Source organism: Pholcus phalangioides, unplaced genomic scaffold, assembly GCF_987345545.1.
Source record: "Pholcus phalangioides strain wild (caught in Gottingen) unplaced genomic scaffold, Ppha-v1.0 ptg000018l_1, whole genome shotgun sequence".
NCBI classification, from domain to species: Eukaryota; Metazoa; Arthropoda; class Arachnida; order Araneae; family Pholcidae; genus Pholcus; species Pholcus phalangioides.
Window position 1 is genome coordinate 16,944,939 of NW_028301611.1, and position 19,303 is coordinate 16,964,241.

General features: G+C 34.6%; 1 protein-coding gene across 1 annotated transcript in view; it reads right to left on the minus strand.

The window, feature by feature from the left end:
- LOC149071777 (zwei Ig domain protein zig-8-like) overlaps positions 1–19,019 on the minus strand; it is a 233,021-nt gene extending 214,002 nt beyond the window's left edge. The window contains exon 1 of the mRNA XM_089247846.1: positions 18,243–19,019. Within this exon, the coding sequence (XP_089103972.1) occupies positions 18,243–18,375 (133 nt within the window). The 5' untranslated portion in view covers positions 18,376–19,019. The remainder of the gene's footprint in view (positions 1–18,242) is intronic.
- Positions 19,020–19,303: the final 284 nt, after the last annotated feature.

The following is a 19,303-nucleotide window of genomic DNA, read 5'->3' on the forward strand; positions in this document are numbered from 1 at the left end:
GAAAATTATTTTATTTTTTAGGTCACCTTATCGAACATATTCCCTTCGTTCAAACTGTTTCCTTACTCTCTTCCCTGGAGCTGCAACCTTGTAAAATGGAGTAAGCGAATACCTTGGTCATTGAAAATCAACCCCCATCACTCACTTTATCACTGTTTACTACAATATCTCTGTCTGAACCATTCATGTCAATAAGTATTACGTAAGCAGTTTTTCAGCCACTTTTGACCCCATTCCTTGTCAGCAAAAGACTGACCCCGCTCCCCCAGTCAGCAAAATTTCGTCAGCAGCTTAGAATATTTCATATCTTCAAAAATGGGTGGTTGATGACGTAAGCAACCTTCGAATCCCCCTCCACCGTCATCAAAAGTCAGCAAATACCGAAACCACCCCCCCCCTTGATGCTGACGTAATACTTGAATAACCCCTAGGGAAATGAGCGATGTGTCAGTTGCTGATTTTGGCAAAAGTAATATCATTGGTAAAGTCTTGTCGTTTCTAGTAAAAATGTCAGTGAAACCACTCGTCAGAGTTACGCCGTTTTCGAGATAGGGCCAATTCATCGCACCAATCTATTTATTTTAAGTTGCGCCCGCTATAAATGTTATATCGACATTGGAATTCCATACAATAAACTGTGAACAAGGCCGCAACTAAGGAAGAGCAAGTAGGTCTGGTGCCCTGGGCGGAGTTCGAAATAGGGAACACATTTAACCATTTAACCCCTCTTTCAGCATTACGGGGGTTACTTAACTACTATAGAAAGGTAGGTTTTTTTTGCAGTAAAAAAAAACGAAAAATGAACCCCCCCCCCCCCTCCCGGGAAATTCCTATATGTATCTAAGATTAGGAAGACAAAATGCATCTGTTATTTATTTTCCAAGAAATATCCAAGCATTTTTTTATAAGTACTCAATGCAATCAGTATTCGCACACACATATAGTTTTTTTAGTCTTTCCCATTATCAAAAAATTTGAAATGGTGAAAACATCCTGAAAATACCAAAAAAAATTATACAAATACAAATACAACGCCACAACAGGCAAAATGCCCAACGAGGTGGCTGAGAAAAAGATGCCCATGAAAATATGGATGTCATACATTTCAAAAAAACAGCAACCCAATTAAAAATGCAATTAACACAAATTATAAACAATATATACACATGATAAAATATTATACAATGCCCATAAAGAATACTTATGATTGTCTTATTCTAAGTATGGATAGCTTCCCGATTTATCCCAACATGTTTATCGTATTTCCCAACAGTGAAAAAAAAAAAAAAAAAAAAAAAAAACGAATATTAATATCCACATCGTGAGTATGACCACCTGACAGTTTTAGATGTCGTGTCACACTGTTGCCGCTAGAGGGCTAGGCTTGCATTAAAGAAGGTATAGTTCCCCAGACTATACCTGTCAATTAAGGTGAATTTATAGTGAAGAGCTGAGGATAAAACGTCATTTCACGCATATTGAACGTGAGATGGTTCGTGAGAAAGTGGAAGCTCGGAGCCGTGGTACAACTATCAGCAAAGCCGCCACATTTGCGAAAATGTTCTAAACACACAGCTGCATGTAAAATGAAAAACACTGAACTGTCGGCAAAAACTGGGTCTCGACGTGCACCAGCGCGACCCAACCCGCAAGGGTAAAAGGCTTATATCCCTGGAGGGACGGAGCCTGGGCCGCGACTGGTTTGTCGGGTCTCGACGTGCATGTCGTGGTCGCCACTGACTGGTGAATGGATCGGCTCCAGACTTGTGGAAGACAACGGAACGATGACAGTTCAGCCGGGTGCATCGTAGAATACATGCGAATATCTCGTAAAGTTCATACCAAAAAGAATGAACGCTGTATTCAAGGCAAAAGAGAGCCCGATGGAATACTGACGAGGTGGTCATAATAAAGTGTTCACTCCGTGTATGTACTCCAAAAAACGACTAAGATTCAGTGGCTTGTATTTCCTTAGAAATTAGTGAAGTCAGAAATGCGTACGTTAGTGTTTTTTTTTGTTTTTTTCCTTCTAAAATACGTGAATGGTTTGTTGTGTCTCTGAAGTTAGCAGTAGATGAAATTAGTGAATCTTAAAAGTGCAAGATAAACTTGTATTACACACTCCGTGATCTCGTTTATACGACTTTTGCATTTATATGACATTTGACATCGGTCACAATTGGTACCTATACATTTTAATTATTGTCAAAGCGATTATGCAGAATCATCAATCGTCTCCATCTAAAATTTTTGATTAAATTTCACTACATGTATCACTTTTACCGGCGATTATGCATAATTCCCAAATAAAATTGGAAAGTCTGTTAAATATTGAAAAAAAAATTAACCTTTGCATGTTATTAAAACCTTTCATCTCTAAACCAATTACATGATAATTGCACCACGCATATTTTGAAACAAAAACCAAATTAAAAAAAATATGTGAATAAGGTATAAACATTGATAATAATATCATCAATCTTATTATGTTGCATCCTCTTGTAACGTTAATCTTCACGTTGTATCAACAAACAAACGCAACACATTACAATTCGAATTCACCATCCTAGACTATAGACATGCTCAGTTAATTAAGTAATTAATTGACGATTTATCATATTTACCAACACGAATTTTTGACATAAGCTTGTTAAATATGATAAATTATCGGTTTATTACCAAAAATTAATAAATTAGAATATGGAAAATTAGTTTGCCTGCTTTCACTGTCAGCTATCGAGAGTGTCCGCTAACGGGGAGTCAAATACGTGCATAAAACGCTATTCTACGGGACCGGGAATTGGAAGGTGTCCGTTAACGGGGAGTGTTCACTGCATAGAGATAAAATTGAGGCTTATTATTTCATTTCTGTTTTGAAATAGTGTCAAATAAGTTTAAAAAAAAAAACTTTTCCGATGACTCAGTTTCATCAGAAATAAGAAACCATGAAAAAAATAGCTGGAAATGTTACTTTTTTTGAAAACTACTGGCCGAATATTATCCTATGAAAAGTATTAAACCACGCATATTAGCTTCTAGGCGATTTTGGATGAAATTTGAAAAATTGTTCTTTAATGGAACACAAACAAAAATATTTCTTTAATGGAACTGAATTTGAAATAACATCGAATTCGTATTTATACGAATATTTCTGTAGAAATATTGTAAAAAATACCGGGTCCCTGATTTCATATTTTAATAACCTATCAGCTTCAAAAGAGGTGCATATGTCTATCTAATTTTTAAAGGTTTTAAATGGTTTTGACCGATTTTTTTCTTTCAAGTTAAGATATGAGACTTGCATATGTGTATCTAACTTGAATGGTCTCCTAGTAAAGATATTATTATCAGTTTTTTAATGGAATTTCAACACACAATAAACATAATTCAATCAAAAAAAAACATTTTTTAATTGTCAGTTTCGGCTCAGGTGTGAATGGGATATAGGCCTATCGTTTGAATAACGCATCTTATTTGGCACGTCCAATTCCAGTAAAACAAACGGTATTCTCCAACAAACAGTTCTAATTTTGTTAGACAATACAAATACACAAAAATGATCATTTTTTTAATATTTCTTTCTATATGAACTTCACTAACACACACAAACTCAATCCTACATACTCTGTAAATTGCATAGTATGACTCAATTTTTTTTTCCTTTCTGTCAATAACCTAAATGTCAACATGTTTGCCTTTGAGGCAAAGCCTCCATGTTTGCCCTTCGTCAACCGTTGTGTATATATATCTGGCTGTCGGTTGTTTTATTTTGACAAGGTTTCATTAACCTCTAGCAAGCATGAAGTTAAGGAAAAAACACTAAGAAAAAAGGAAACACAAATAAAATAAAGTTCGGACTCGGTATTTGGATTAAACTGAAACATACCAGTCTCATAGGAACATCTGTTTCACTTCAGTTGCTATTTTTTTCGGTATCCTTCCATTAAGCACCCGTCGAATCGTAGAAGTTTTACAGCGAGTAACAGTTTTTATCGGTATACCTACAGGCAAAAAATATATATAGGAGAGAGAGACGGATGCTTCTAATCAAATTACTGTCCAATGAAGATAAACCAACGTTACTTCTCCTAAAATAGGATCGACATTAGTATCTTAATAAATACTGGACCATCGCGAGGCCATTGCCGGATTTTATTACGTATTCCTCCTCCTTGGAACCCAGATCGCATCACTCGGAGCTTCGGGGGCATTTCACATCTTATCATTTGGACTTATTATAGAGGATCGAGGAGGAATGATATGTATGTGTGTATATATATCAATTACCAAAGAGCCTTCTCGCTAGCTACAATTATATTGATCACAAGCGGGAAGCCAGATACTCTCCGGAGAGTGTTGCTTCTATGCGAGTCTTTTTTTTTATCCGTCCATTTAGCGGCAGCAATTTCATTGCAACCAATAGTGGGACTAGGATGATTTTGCCATGATCGCAATTCCATCCTCATCCCGAAGTATTATTCTAAAAATCCCACTACATACATATAGAATCAGATATAAAACGTCTAGGTTTCTTTCTTTTTCCACTCTTAGGAATCGTGTATAAGACGCTCACCATTTTGTGTTTTCTTAATAGATGCGTACAGTTTGTTGCAATATATTTTTTTGTCATCACCTTACACAGACAAAAGAACATCACGCCACTCTACACGTGCCTGTTAGAACCAATGGAAACCGTTTGCTGGTCGTCAGTTGATTTTGTTCAACCAATCACACTGGTTTTCGACAAAAAAGGGGGAGAGTGGTTAACTCTCTTGATTTCCTGGTGAACGCTCTGTCACTCCAATTACGTGGTCGTGTGTAGAGTGTAGATCAGAGTGATAAGGCACTTCGAGGGTCCTCCTCTTCAAAAATATGAGAATTTAATATTCTTTAGAAAACGTACTAAGGCGTTTAGGGTGAGATAGGGGCTAATTAGTCGTGTTTGGCACGTTGGGCCATTTATTTGTAAGCATCATGTGGGTTGTTTAACAAAAGTCGGGGGAGAAGGCTTCCCCCGGCTCTTAATAGAGCAGATTTCTGAAATATAATCCTAAAAAGGCTACGGTCTTGATGGTGACGGTCAATAATTTATTATTTACATTTTTATTCAGTATTAGTATAAGTTGAGAAATTGTAGTCATGTTTGAGCCGAGATCATGTTTGTAAATGGGAAAATTGTAAGATGTAAACGTTCAGAAAAACCGTAAATGAATTTAGACCTTAAATTAAAGCGTCACATTGGAGTATAATTTTTTTTCTTTTATTTTGGAGCAATATGCCCTTTTATTATTACATTTTATATGTTGCGAATCCGGCCTCTATCCAGCGCGGCTCACGTTTAAAGCCAATCAACCCGACATTGTCTAAGTTGAAATTTATTTTCAAGGACCAGAGTGTGGAGTCTGCCAAGCACTAATGTTTTGTAACAATTCGGCAATTGTCTGAAGATGTGATATCAGTTTCCGATATTCAAGCGAAGATTTTGATAGCTGGCTGATGCGAAGATTAATCCAAGGAGGAAATTCAACTGCCCTTTTGTATGAGAACGCAAATTAATTCAAGATGGCCCCTCTGAATGGTCAGCGGTCATGTTTGTCTGCCTCTACGAGGGATCAAACAGACGTCCTCTGCATGCTGGTTGAGTGCGTTAGACAACTACGCTACAGAAATAATGGGCTTATTCCCTTGTAGCTTAAATGACGTGAATGAGATCTCCTCCTCCTTACCAGGTCATGGCCCACCTCCCTGTCTCAAGGCAGAAATATAAGCAGATAGTAGAAGAAGACCTAAGTGATGCTAGAAAGGTGAACGACGCCGTGCATGGACAGTCTGACCTAACTCAACTATTAGCTAACATGCACTAATATTTTCCTGTGTGGTTCTAGCATATTTATGTTGTCAGAGCTGTGTATGTTGTGTTCTTGCTGGTGTGGTGATGATAGCAATTTTTAAATATTTTGAAGTGAATATGGTAAATACTCGAACATTCATGTTATATAAGTATCATGTTGATGGTCTGCCAAGTCTATGCGAAGATACTTTTTCAAATGTGAGACCGGTTCGCATACGCGCCTCAAAGTTGGAAAACAGCAGAAGAACTACTTCAGTCAACCACGACTGAGCCACCAACGGGGATTGAAACTGGATCCTCATGATGAGAGTCCAGCTCGATGCACTCACTAACGCATTGTGGCAAGATGGTTGACTGAAAACACCATTCTTGTTCGATAGACAATGAAACTAGGAGCTAACCAGGCGTATGTCAATGAAAACGCTTGGGCGACTTACAGTATCATCAGTTAATTCGTGATTGAATGACTATAGAGGAAGTGAAGTTCCCTAGAAATCATAGTGACGATGTGTATAAGAAAGTTTTGTTTTTATTTTTCTGGAACAAACCATGAAGTTAATCGCGAATGTTTCAAGATGCTCGAGTATCCAATTGTAACTGTGAAACAGAATTGCACGAATAGTGTAAATTGGAAATAAAGGTTATCGCAGAGGCGTACACAGTAGGAGCATGTAAGGTCCGTGCTTACTACAAGACGACCAAAAACCAATAATTATGATACCGATCCACAGCGCTTTAAGCTTTAAGCGTTGGGCTCGATCGAATATCTTCTGGATATCAAGATAAAAAATGTAAAAAAAATGCCGAAAAAAAATTAAATAACGATAAAAATACGCAAGCTTCCAACGCATAAATACAGGTAAGTATTCATTCTACTCTGTTTTTTCCGGGGTACCCACGTCTTCTACGCATTTCAATCGGTACGCAGACCTACTATCAATTCTCAATGTGTAATTACAGCATAAAACCTCTTCTGGTCTGTCTAAGTCTCAGTTAATAGCCTTATGGACCTAATACCCCTAATGCTTGAAAAACGGGAGACACATTTACTATAGAGATTAAGGAACAGCCCGTATATATGTATGCCTATATTTATATTCTACGTACGGGAACTCTTTACTCCCATTCCAAAGGATATTTCTCGAAGGAGGGTAAGAAAAAAATTACAGTGTGTCCAAGTGACTTTTGACACCCATCCAAGTTTAATGTCGGAGTAATGTTTCTTAGTTTCAGAAAATCTCGTCCTTTCCATGAGTGACTGACCGTAAAAAAATCGGATAAAGGGAGAAAAAAGGAGAAGGAGGAGGAGGAGAAATAAAGAAACGCTTCTTCAAAATGGTGCTTCTTAATGATAACGAGACACGCGAGAATTTCGTAGCGGTTGCAGCTTTCTTCGTATAGCGCGCGTTAGGCATGCAATCCTGAAACATGTGCCATGCTACAGAAACGGTGGAAATCACATTCGCTTTTCGTCTAGTATAAAAGCGCCATTTTTACGTTAAGACAAGGTAGAGAGAGAACATCCGCTATTTGTAAGAAATATTAGAAAGTTTTATTTTATTTCGTTGTTGCACACACATTAGTATTCAGTGAGAGTAATCGAAATACGAGTTGTATTAACGAGAACTTTGCTCAGGTAAATGTTAGATGGAAAGAGAAATTGTTCTATTCGGAACATTCTTCGTGATTCCAATTATAAGAATGTACATATAATGGCATATATCACCATTATTCTTCATTGAAAACTTCTAAACTCTTTTGCGTCATTAATTACTTTTGTTAACTCCGGATTATATATCGTATTTAAATACATTCTTTCCCCACCAGTGACTTATCACAGCTATAACCTCTGGATAAATCTAGGCTGACTTATCATTAATGCGCACTGCGACGCCTGCATTATCGCCACAACCTAAGAGCTGTCCCATCTGTTCTTTTAATTTTTAATGATTAGACCAGGGCTGGACAAGTCGCCAGAAAGTTATATGCCCTTTCGGGCACGTGACTTTGAATAATGCATTACCCGAATCAGTATATACAGTATCATATTCCAGAAAAATATCACTAAACCTTTTCACTGGATTTACATTTTTCGTTGTAAATTTTATGTTGAAAGAAATGTGATGATAAATATTTCATTTTAAGTATGCAGGGTTGAGGGAAATTCATTGTTTAAAACCATTTAAAACCACCGGAGAATATTCGAAATTCGAAAGATTTCTGAAGCAATCATGAAACCTATTGGATAATTTTTGTTCAATTTATTCAATACGTAACAAGCAAGTGATTCGAAATGTCCATTGCCTCAATTTGGTCATTGTGACAATTAGAACACCTTCCAGAGCCCTTTCAGATGAGAAAGTCTAATTTCAGGACGCTACACGTGTTGAAAAGCGGATCCGGTTCCATACTTGGAACGGGAAACCAGAATCCAAACATAGGTTTTTATCTGGCTTGGTAGTGTTTGTAATTAAAATATTTTTTTTTTGATTTGATTAAATTTCACAAGTCAAATAAAATGATTCCTACTACAATATGCAGCATGTTGCCTTGAAGTGGCGATATACTCAGATGGGCAATATAAGGCGTCAAGTGGAATTTACTTAATTATAAAAATTACCATAGAACATGATATCGCAAACCATGCTTAGTGGGGGAAAATAGCGAAAATACGTTTAAAGGAAGGGGATGGCGTCGAGTAGACACGAAAAGGTCAATATTAAGTCGATTATTTGACAACATGATCACAAAACAGCCTGTGGTGTACAAAATACAGTAACTGCAAAATACAGTACAGTAGAAAATAAGTAAAAAAAAAAAAAAGGAAAAAACATTTACGTGACAGCATGATTAAAATGCAGCCTGTGCAGCACAGTTCAATGCCAGAAAGTAGACGAAGGGTAATTATTGCAGGAGTTGTTGACACCACAGATCTGACATTGGACCCCTACCCACAGCTTCAAATCTCTCAGACAGATATTGAATTGTGCCCGAAGGATGGGTGTGTCCGGAAATTTCATTAAATAAAATATCACAGACATTTTATTAACAAAATTTATTATAAACTGTATTAAATTCAAGTAAAATACGCACGGCTTTCGAAAAAGGCAAAAATAAATTGATATTGGCTTCAAAAATCATCCATATGTATAGCAATATCATAAACTTCCAAATTTAAATCTAAATTTAGGGCAACGGAGCCCAATAACATTCATTAATCTAGAAATCTCACACATAGTGCTCGTCTATCGGTAGACGAATAGATAACCACACTGTAGCACCAGCAAGAACACGAAAGAATCACAATTCTGGCAATATAAATACATGAAAGCCACGCATGCGCAAAGAGCAAACATTACGACATGTATCAATTCGTTAGAAATTCCGTAGGGTAATGTGTACGAGGTGTGCGTATGTATGTACGGTTAAGAAGTTGTTGTGGTTCATCTGATCGTTGTAAATCTAACAACGGATACGGACAATTAAAAAAAGTGATAATTAATTATACTCTTAATGTACCAAAGTTAAATTCATCAATAAGCAACAAGATTGGTCTATCACGGGAAATTGACGCCAAACAAAAGAAGACCAAGAACATATATTTGAAGGCTGGCTCTACAGATGATGAGAATTGAGGAGAGTTAATTATGTTGGATCGAGAAGGGAAAGCAAACAAGAATCAGGATAAGGCTGGAGGGAGGGAGGGGGAACAGGGAAAAAGAAAGCCTTGATTAATGTTGGCAATTAATCCGTTTATTAAAGAGAAGTTAAAGCAAACTAATTTTTCCCGTCTTTGTTTTTAGCCAGTACGAGCTGTGATTAGCATAAAGTGGCTTCACTTCCTCGGAGTCGAAAGTTTGTACCGAAGCCTATGGATGGCATCTGTTTGAACAGAATTACGTTCTCGTCGCCATTTGTTATAAGAGCCGTGAGGGCAATTCACGATGAAATAAGGTAATGGACGGTGGATCTATAACGCTCTTTCCACGATGGTCTTCTTCTCAGGAATGCACATAATTTCATAAGGTTAGAAGACTTGCGAATAGTCCGTGTTTAAATATTGATGATGAAGAGCAAAATATAATTTTATTTATCACGATTTTGTAGGTTATTCGAAAAAGAGAAGATGAAGAGTGATAAAAAGAAGTATGAATAATTAATGAGACAGTTAATCAGGTGAGCTTAGCTCCTGTTTTGTATTCAATTAGAAGGATAAATAATCTATATTTGTAAAATTGATTTTGTGTCTGTGTGCCAGTCTGTATATCTGTTCTTCATACACGTTGGCGAACACGGGGGAGGCTTTAACCCCCCCCCCCCAAGCCGAGATTATAGTGTTATTTTGCAGGAAAATACGTAAACCCCCATTGAGAAGAAAAAAATTAAAACCCCCCTCTTGAGGAAATTCTGCGTACGCCTATGTTCATACATATCTACAATTTCAGAATGATTGTCACTCAATTTTGCATATATAGCAAACAGGACCCGACTCGAACGATAGGCAACTTGAAAAATACCCCAAATTTTCAAAAAAAAAAAACAACTCTAGGTTAACAATGATTCGTAAGCCCCAACAATGATTTTCAGAATTTTTATTTTGGTTTTCGAGATTCCGAAACAATTCGTTTCATTAATGTGAGCTGGTCTCGATTTGAAAAAAAAAAATCTCTCAACATACACAAGAGCAGACATGCCTTCAACATGATACCGATATACTATGAAAATTGAAACATATTTTAATACGTGAAATTAAAAAATATGCATTCAAAAATGTCAAAGTTCCCCAAAAATGAAAAATATGCACAAATATACAAAAATATTAGGTATTCCGTAGAGGAATGTATGCGAATTTCATGTACGCCTAAATAGATCTTGTGGTTTATGCGATTTTTATTAATTTAACAACGGAAAATGATGATAAAAAAGTAATATATAATAGTAATTATATAATACTTTTGTGTATAATTGCAATCATACAATTTATATATTATAACATAAATAGGTCGGGCCGTGTATTGCAATGTGTTCGAGGTGCGAGTTCGGTTAAGTAGTGGTAAGAATGCTACGGATGACTGTCGGCATATTCTGTCGCTCAGAATATGGTTATTATCAATTTTGTTTCTCAGTCAAATAATACGATCACTCGTTTAAATCTTCTGGCTATGAATGAGATATTACGACTATTACTGCGATTATTATTTTACACACTGCGATTATTTAATTTTTTTAAATAAAAATTCGATAATTCATCTTATCCTTTTAATAAGAATGCGATCATTCATTTCATTCCCTTAATAAGAAAATGATTATTCATTCCATTCTTCCAATTATAACGACTTGGTAATTTCGAATGGAATATGCATGAATACACACACATATTCCACACGGAAAATGACGAACGCATTCCTCAACGAACAATGACGAGTTATTCATTTAATTTTCCTCGAAAGATATATAATTACTTTATTATTTCCATGAAAATTCAACAATTTATTCGTTATTTCATTTCGGAAAAAAAAGGGGAACCAATTTTACGAAATAACGGGACAAAATATATATTTTCAGTGTTGAGAACACGATAATTTATTTCATTCTACAGATAGCAATCATAAAAGAAACCATACATATATATTCTATTTTTCTTCGCAGAAAAACAACCGTTTTTAAAAAATATTTCAGTAAATTTTTATGCAAAAAATATTTCATTTTTTTCATTTCTCTGAAAACGAATGTGATGAATCGACTTAGGAACATATATTCTAGTTTTTTTTTCCCAATTTTTTTTGCATTGTTCTGATCCTTATTTCTGTCTTTTAAGAAGAAAGCAATTGTTCTTTTAACTCCTTTTTTTTTAATGCAATTGTTCTATTTTTTTTGTCTCCTATGAGAATGACGTTCTCCGGGAAAAAAAAATGAGATCTTCATTCTATCTATCATTTCCTACAAAGAATTTAATGATATTTTTGAATAAATTTAAAAATGAAAAGAGAGATTATTTTCCTCGGTTTGTTAACAAAACACGGACATTAATCTTTTTTAAATTCTTGAAATGAATTTTTGGGTTTTTTCGCATTTATTTTTCAATAAAAATGGATTTTTTTCTAAAGTTTTTAATGAGTTATCAAATTTGCGGTATTATTTCCTTCCCACGGAAATATATCATTCTTTTAAAATTGAGTTTTAAATGTATAATTCTTCGAGGAAATGCTATTTTATGTCGGTCAGGATTTCGTGAAAAAGGATTTTCTTATACAACGGTTTAGATATCCAAATTGGGTTGGCCACATATCTTATTATTTTCATGATTTCCCAATTAAATTTGATCCAATTGAAATGCGAATTTTAATTTTTGATTCGACGTTGTCATTGGATTCACGGAACGTCTGTACTAAAAATGGAATGAATGAAGATCAATCCAATATGTCAATTTCTAGCGAGGGAATAGAACTAATTCTTCAGTTAAATACGTAAATTTATGTATTCGTTAATTGAAAAATATACATTTAGATTTCTGAAATTTTACATGCAGGTTGATTCTCTAATCCCGTTTGCCGCATTTTACTGGCGAACCACGAGTCCTAGGCTGAGGTTACATTTTAATAGTTCGATAAAGTTCCTTTTATAAGACTTAGGGAAAACGACCTACAATCGTACCAATTACATTCATTCGCTCAAATGTAACAAATAAGCTTATTGGTGGAATTTTTCAAGTTTTGTAAAAGAACCTTTATGAAAATTTTATAGTGCGATCTTGGCCTTAGAGGCATTCTTCTCCAATTAGAAAACGTATCTAAATAACGTTTAGAGCTCAGATACGCCATTTATGTTGCAAAGGTTGCTATGATTATTTAAACATTAAAATTAACTTTTCATACGGATGCCCTGTGCTAAAAACCTCAACTAACTGTGCGTTAGTTTATCTGTTTTTTTCCCCATTTTTTCCTCAGAATTTTGAACTCAAATATCGCAGCGGTTATTACACTAAAAGCGTGGATTTTTTTTCTTGGTATTGTTGTCTTCAGCAGTGGTCGGGCGAGAAGTTTCTGAGTGTGATTTTGAGAGCAGGGTACGTACAAACAATTTTATATTTTTATTTTAATAACTTTAAAACTTCTTGCAACATGAATGACGTATCTGAGTTCATCATTCGAATCACATTATTTGGACAGTTTATTCGAAATATGCATCTAGGATCAACAGTCCACCAGTAAAATACGGCAACGGGAACTAGAAATCACCAAATATACATATCTCTTCTTGTATGTATGTTAGTTCGATCCTCGAAGCGAATGATTATAGAATTATAGAACGCAACACGTTTTGCTTCCATTTTCATAATTTACTTCTATTCATAACCAGTGCTCAAAGTGAACATTCCCGATTACGGAAGTTGTCCATCTTGTATGTTTGTTGCAATGCACCTTTGCATGTTCGGTATTCGTCCGGATGTGCCACTTCTACGATTATCGCATTCGAGTATATAAAATGTGAATAACTTTTGATCAATGTACTTGAAAAAAAACTTTAATTTCTTGCACTTTTCTAGTCTATTGCAATTTCAGCACGGATAATATTCAAGATATTAGTAGAAATATATTAACGTTCGGGATAACATTGATTTTATTATGCAGTAATATTCTCGCATTGAGCGATAGATGGAGCGGACGATAACCGCGTTAGTCAGAGCATGGTTTTGCAAGTGAATATTAGTTAATCGGCACTAAAATTAAGAACAAACACGTCTTTTAAATCATCGGACAATACTAGATGCATCCTGAAAAAGTTTCGTAACGAATATTCCGAGTATACAAGAGTGTATTTTTATGTTGTCGCGAGAACATCTCGTTACAACTACTCTAATGACATCCCACTAATGTTGATACCTCTTCTGTTCTGGAGACCAAGCTCGCGGGTTGCATTCGTAACGGAATTGTTTTAAGCTATATCTCAAGAGATTCGCGACGCAAATAGACGCCAATGATATCATCTATAAGACATACCTCTAATGACACCACTTTAATTTTGATTTCTCGTCTCGTCTGTGCACCAGATCCGTGGGTCGTATCCATAAGGGAATGGTTTCACATTATATTTCGAGAGGTTCGCAAAGCAAATAAAAATGCAATTGTGTCGACTGATAGATATTCTTGAGACAAGCCCAGTTTGACACACTACAGATGCTTATACTTTTACCGGTGAGGGCACCGGGCTCGCGGCCCGCATTCGTAATGAAATTGTTTTATGCTGTATATCGGGAAATTCGCAACGCAAATATAAACCAACGGTAACTATTCCAAAGACAAATCCGATTATATCCATTTAATAATGTTCGCGATTCAGTGCACAGATATTATATTCACGTCAAATCTTGCGGCCGTGTCGATGACAAGCCCACTCCAACTTCTTATTATGGGTGTACCGGGCCACTTAGCACTTTTCTATGACTCCATAAAATTTATCTTCACATTTGATTGCTTTCCGGTTCTTAAATACGGCCGTATTCCGTAAAATCGCATTTGGAATTCGTGTTGTGATACCAACATAGAAAGAAATAAGTTGTTTGTGTTTGGAGGCAAGAAAACAACTTTCACCGTGGGTGGGAATTAATGAAGAGTTTCAGACCAAGTTGATTGTCATCAATGAATATACCACAAAAAAAATAAAATAATAATAATATATTTTTATTCTTATTTCTGTTATCAAAGTTGGCGTTGGAATTCACGTATTATATTGTAGCCTTCTTCGCAAATATGACAGATGTTGTCGGCCCCGTCTTTTCAGATATCAACTATTCCAGCACACAATATCCGATTAAATGGGGTATCCAATTATGCGGGGAACAATTGAATTGCCATTTTACAACGTTAGAATATTTTCAGATATTGAAAATTAATGAAGGAGCACAATATTAATAAACTTCTCGAATAAATCAGACGTAAAGAAAAAATGAAAAATGAAAATCATATTTCATTACAATGATCGCAATATTTGAGATCTTTAGTTTTTATTACGAAAGTTAGCGCCCTCTATTGACTCAGTGGACAACAAAAATAAAATAATTAAATTTGTGTTTTGTAAAAAAACTCGAATACTTGGAGGCCAATGCCTATGCCCAAATACATTTTTTCTAATTCTTTCAATTAATTATAAATGCTGTTCAATAAAAGGAATCATGTGTGTAGTGGTTGATTTGTATCAACAGTTAACGTGTGAAGCTTAATATTGGATTAAGCTGGGAAAGTCGTTGAAATTATCATCATAATCGGCGAACTTTAACATTGTCCCTATCGGAGAAATTTTGGTGCCAGAGGATTTTATCCGTCCAAGAGGAGTTTACCCGTTTATTATCTGTTATCTGATTAGGAGGGAGCCGCAATGCTGAATCATCACCCCTCAAGAATGAGTGCAGTTTCATTCCTGCGATCGAATAAAATTATGCCTTACTTGATTATCAGTTAATAATCTCTACTATTTCAGCAATAATCCCATGATTTTTAGCGAAAGTCAGAAACGAGATGAAAATCGCGTATTTCGCGGTGGCGTTATAGTCGAGCTACAACTTCATTCAAATGAATTATTTTTGACCGTATTTACATTAATTTTTTTTTCAATATTTTTTTCTTATATCCGACTGATCAGAATTTGACAACAGACATCCACACTCGATGGAGGTTTATCATTCATAACAATATTGAAATTATTAAAAAAAATTAAAATACATCGAGTCACAATGATCGAACTTACTAAAATCATTGATGAAATATCAATTAATTTTGGGGGTCGTGAAGAAAATATAAATCATTTAGTCCCTGATTGAGGTGGTTTATTTCGATTTGGTTGGTTTCAGACGCGGATATTCAGAATGGAAGAGAAGAACGAATAGAATAAAATATGCTACGGTAAATGTGATATGTCAGGTTATTATGTATATGTATAATCGCCGGCCATTTTAATAAGCTTGATAAATTTCTCTGAATTTATCAATTTTGCCGGTGATTGTTCATAATGCCCAAGCGTCGTGGATGAACTTGATATAGCGTACTAAATTTATCACGTTTGATGATTATTGTGCATCATCACAATTTAGAATCACAATTAGACCGATTTAACATAATGCAATTATGTTAAATCGGTCTTATATGCTGTGATAAAATTTATTGTTTGGATGACCGCACATGTGAGGCAGAGTTTAAACCGGATAAAGTGAACTCTGATTTGACGAATGTTTACGAATAGCCTCATATATATTCGATTTTATGAATTCAGAAATCGTATTTTGATATAACGAACACCTATTTAACAAATTTTATGATCGCAACCTGATACAATGAACTCTCATTTAACAAATTCTCTGATTTTACGGATGTGTTTTTTTTTTAAAGTTTTTGTGCATATACAAACCCCAGTGTAACAAATTCCTATTTAACGAATTCCAAAATCGGACCCTGATAAAACGAACTGCTATCAAACGTATATTTGGCAATGTTTCTCTCAGTTTTCTTATATTTTTGAAATAAAGGTATTTTATATGTTGAGCTCGCTTCGATATTTATGCTTCTTAGCAAGTTCTAAACATTCGATTTTTACTTGTGAGCAGTTCATGAAGTCTCTATAATCACCAGCAGAATGCCTCACAGGTACACGTCTCGTATTTCTTGACAAGCCATGCAAGAACGATTTTTGACTCTTGTATTTTGGAGGGAACTATCATGTACGTGGAGTAGTCATATTGTTGTGCGTACTTCAACAATGATAGAAAAGTAAGGTGGCAAATAATAAATGGCATTTACAAATTATTCAAATCTATGTTAATCATATAAATGCGGGTGTTTCACGATGTTCAACATCCCATAATTTGTAATAGTAACAGTATTGGTTTTTTGTCACGTAATATCATTCAGGTTACCTCGTCTAATGTAAACGCTCAAAATTTTTCTGTATACTTCAATGTTTGCCATTTAAAGGGTTAAACATATTTCGCGATCGCACCCCGATGCAACGAACTCTTATTAAACAAATTTCCTAATTGTACCACGATTCTACATATCATTTTTCAAATTACCACTACGTATAATTTTTTCAACATTTACCAAATTCGTCAACGACACTTGGGTATTATGCATATTCACCAGCAAATGTGATATTTTTATTAGTATTTATCAAAAAAACCGAGACGATTGTCTAGTATGCGTAATAAACGAATGCATAGTATAACTGATTTATCGCATTTACATTAACGTAGACTATATATATTGTAAGCAATCACCGCTAAAAATGATAAATATAAACAAAATTTATCAAACTTACAGAGAAGAACAGTAATCATAATAAGCGTTTTATCACTTTTACTTTAATATATGTTACAAAAAGATAAATAAATAAAATAAAAACACTTTGAACTCGATTTTCTCAGATTTCAGTTTTTGAGCTCACCCGTAAGATTTAACAGAAAGTAACTGCACCAAAAATTCTTAAATTTTACAGAAATGTTTTTTCGGCATATTTTAAACAAATGAGCTTCGAGAGCTAACGTATCTAACTATCCATTAGATTTTTATGAATATTCAAATACTGAAGACAATGCGCAAATTTCAAAAATCTGAAATAACTGTTTTTCTTTTGAATAATTTTTGGCCAATTGCAAAAAATCAGAGGTTCGTTTTACTAACACATGTCGAATAAGCATTTATGCAAAATTGCAAAATTTTTGATCGTGTGCAGTTTGTTTCTTCAATCTTACGGATGAGCTAAAAAGCTGAAAAAATCGCGTTTAGTGTTTTTTCCGCTTTTTATACATTTTGCACTATAATTTACTATTTCTACCTTTTAATTTTAAATAAAAAATCTGTCGATTGACACGAAAGTTTTTGCATTTTATTCGAGATTGAAAGAAATATTTTTCTTATAGTATTATGAAAATTTTATTTTTTATAGCATTTTGACTTCAGTGGTTGGTCGGGACACCCCTTATAACATAAAATTCATATTATATTTCAAACATAAAATAAGTATTTCAAAAAAAAATTGAAAAAATACAGAGAATTTTTAGAATTAGAAACATTCAAAATAATTTCATTTCCGCGGATTATTTTTTTCTAAATAATGGAAAAATACATTAATTTTATATCAAAAATTATATTTTCAATCAAAAATTCCATGCATGCAATACCTAACTTTGTTACTGGTGCCTCTTCTGAAAGTGAAATGCATGCATTCAAAACACAATATATATGGCGAAAAATATATTCGAATACAAATCAATTTAACACTGATTCAGATGTATTCAAGATTTCAAGAACATTATGCTGTTATATTCAATTGCCATTATGTATAATTTAAATAATTACCACAAAAGTGATAATAATTCCTGCACATTATGTAATTTTCCTACCTTTCTCGCCTTGTCCATCTACTTTGGTATGTTGTATAATAACAGCTAAGACGAATAGCACAAATAGATATACACAGAAAGTCCGCAGTTGTACTCTAAGATTTGACACATGCGGCTTGTTATGTCCATACATGTTGCGTAGGGTACGTATTTTCGTAATCACAATATTCACTAAGTATAATATGTATATATTCCTTGCAATAAAATACGTAAGATATTCTCCTTTCTCTCTCCGGAATTCGTCACTGAATATCACCAACGTCTATTCCAAGTTATTTGTCACTGTACGAAGCTTGTACATAGAATATAAACGTGGTATAATATATATTTTCGGGTTTTTTTTTATCTTCAACACTTGCGATTGATACGCGATCGGCAAAGTTCTAACACCGTGTGGATCTTGATCGATGCTACGATGTTTTCTAGTTTAGAAAACATCTCCATCCTTGTTGTTAGTTTAATTAATACAGTTGGAAATTTTTTTTTTCTACATTGATTTTATATTTTTGGAATTAGTAATATTTTAATAATGGTTTTTCTTCAGGGAAATGAACAGAAAAGAAACAAAAAAAAAAAATTCCCGATTTTTGTCTTGGGTTCTGCTCGAATTGTTATCAAGGTCTGAAAGATCTTTTTGTTTTTTGTTTCCTCGAAGAGGGGGAATAAAGATTTTAAGAATATACTTTTTTCGCAGTTGTTTCTACCACACACTGCAGATACGGCGCTAGTTATTCACGGTCAAAACGGCGCTGAACACAAGCATCCGACGGGGCAGTAGCAATGCAGGGGTTACTGCTCTAGTTCTGTCCGACTGTGATCATACGGTCGCCAATATGGACCGCCAACTTTTCACGCCAATCGCTGACGTTTTCGGATATTGGCTGATTCCATTTTTTTTTTCCCCGGAATATTTATTCTTTTTCTCAGGATCTTTCGTTATTTTTGAAGGAAATTATAATTGTGAAAATTTATTCGCGTTAAATATTTTCTACATTAGGTCTGCGATGAGCACTGGTCAAAAAATTTTAACTGTTTTCTTTTATAAATTAAGCGAAATAAAT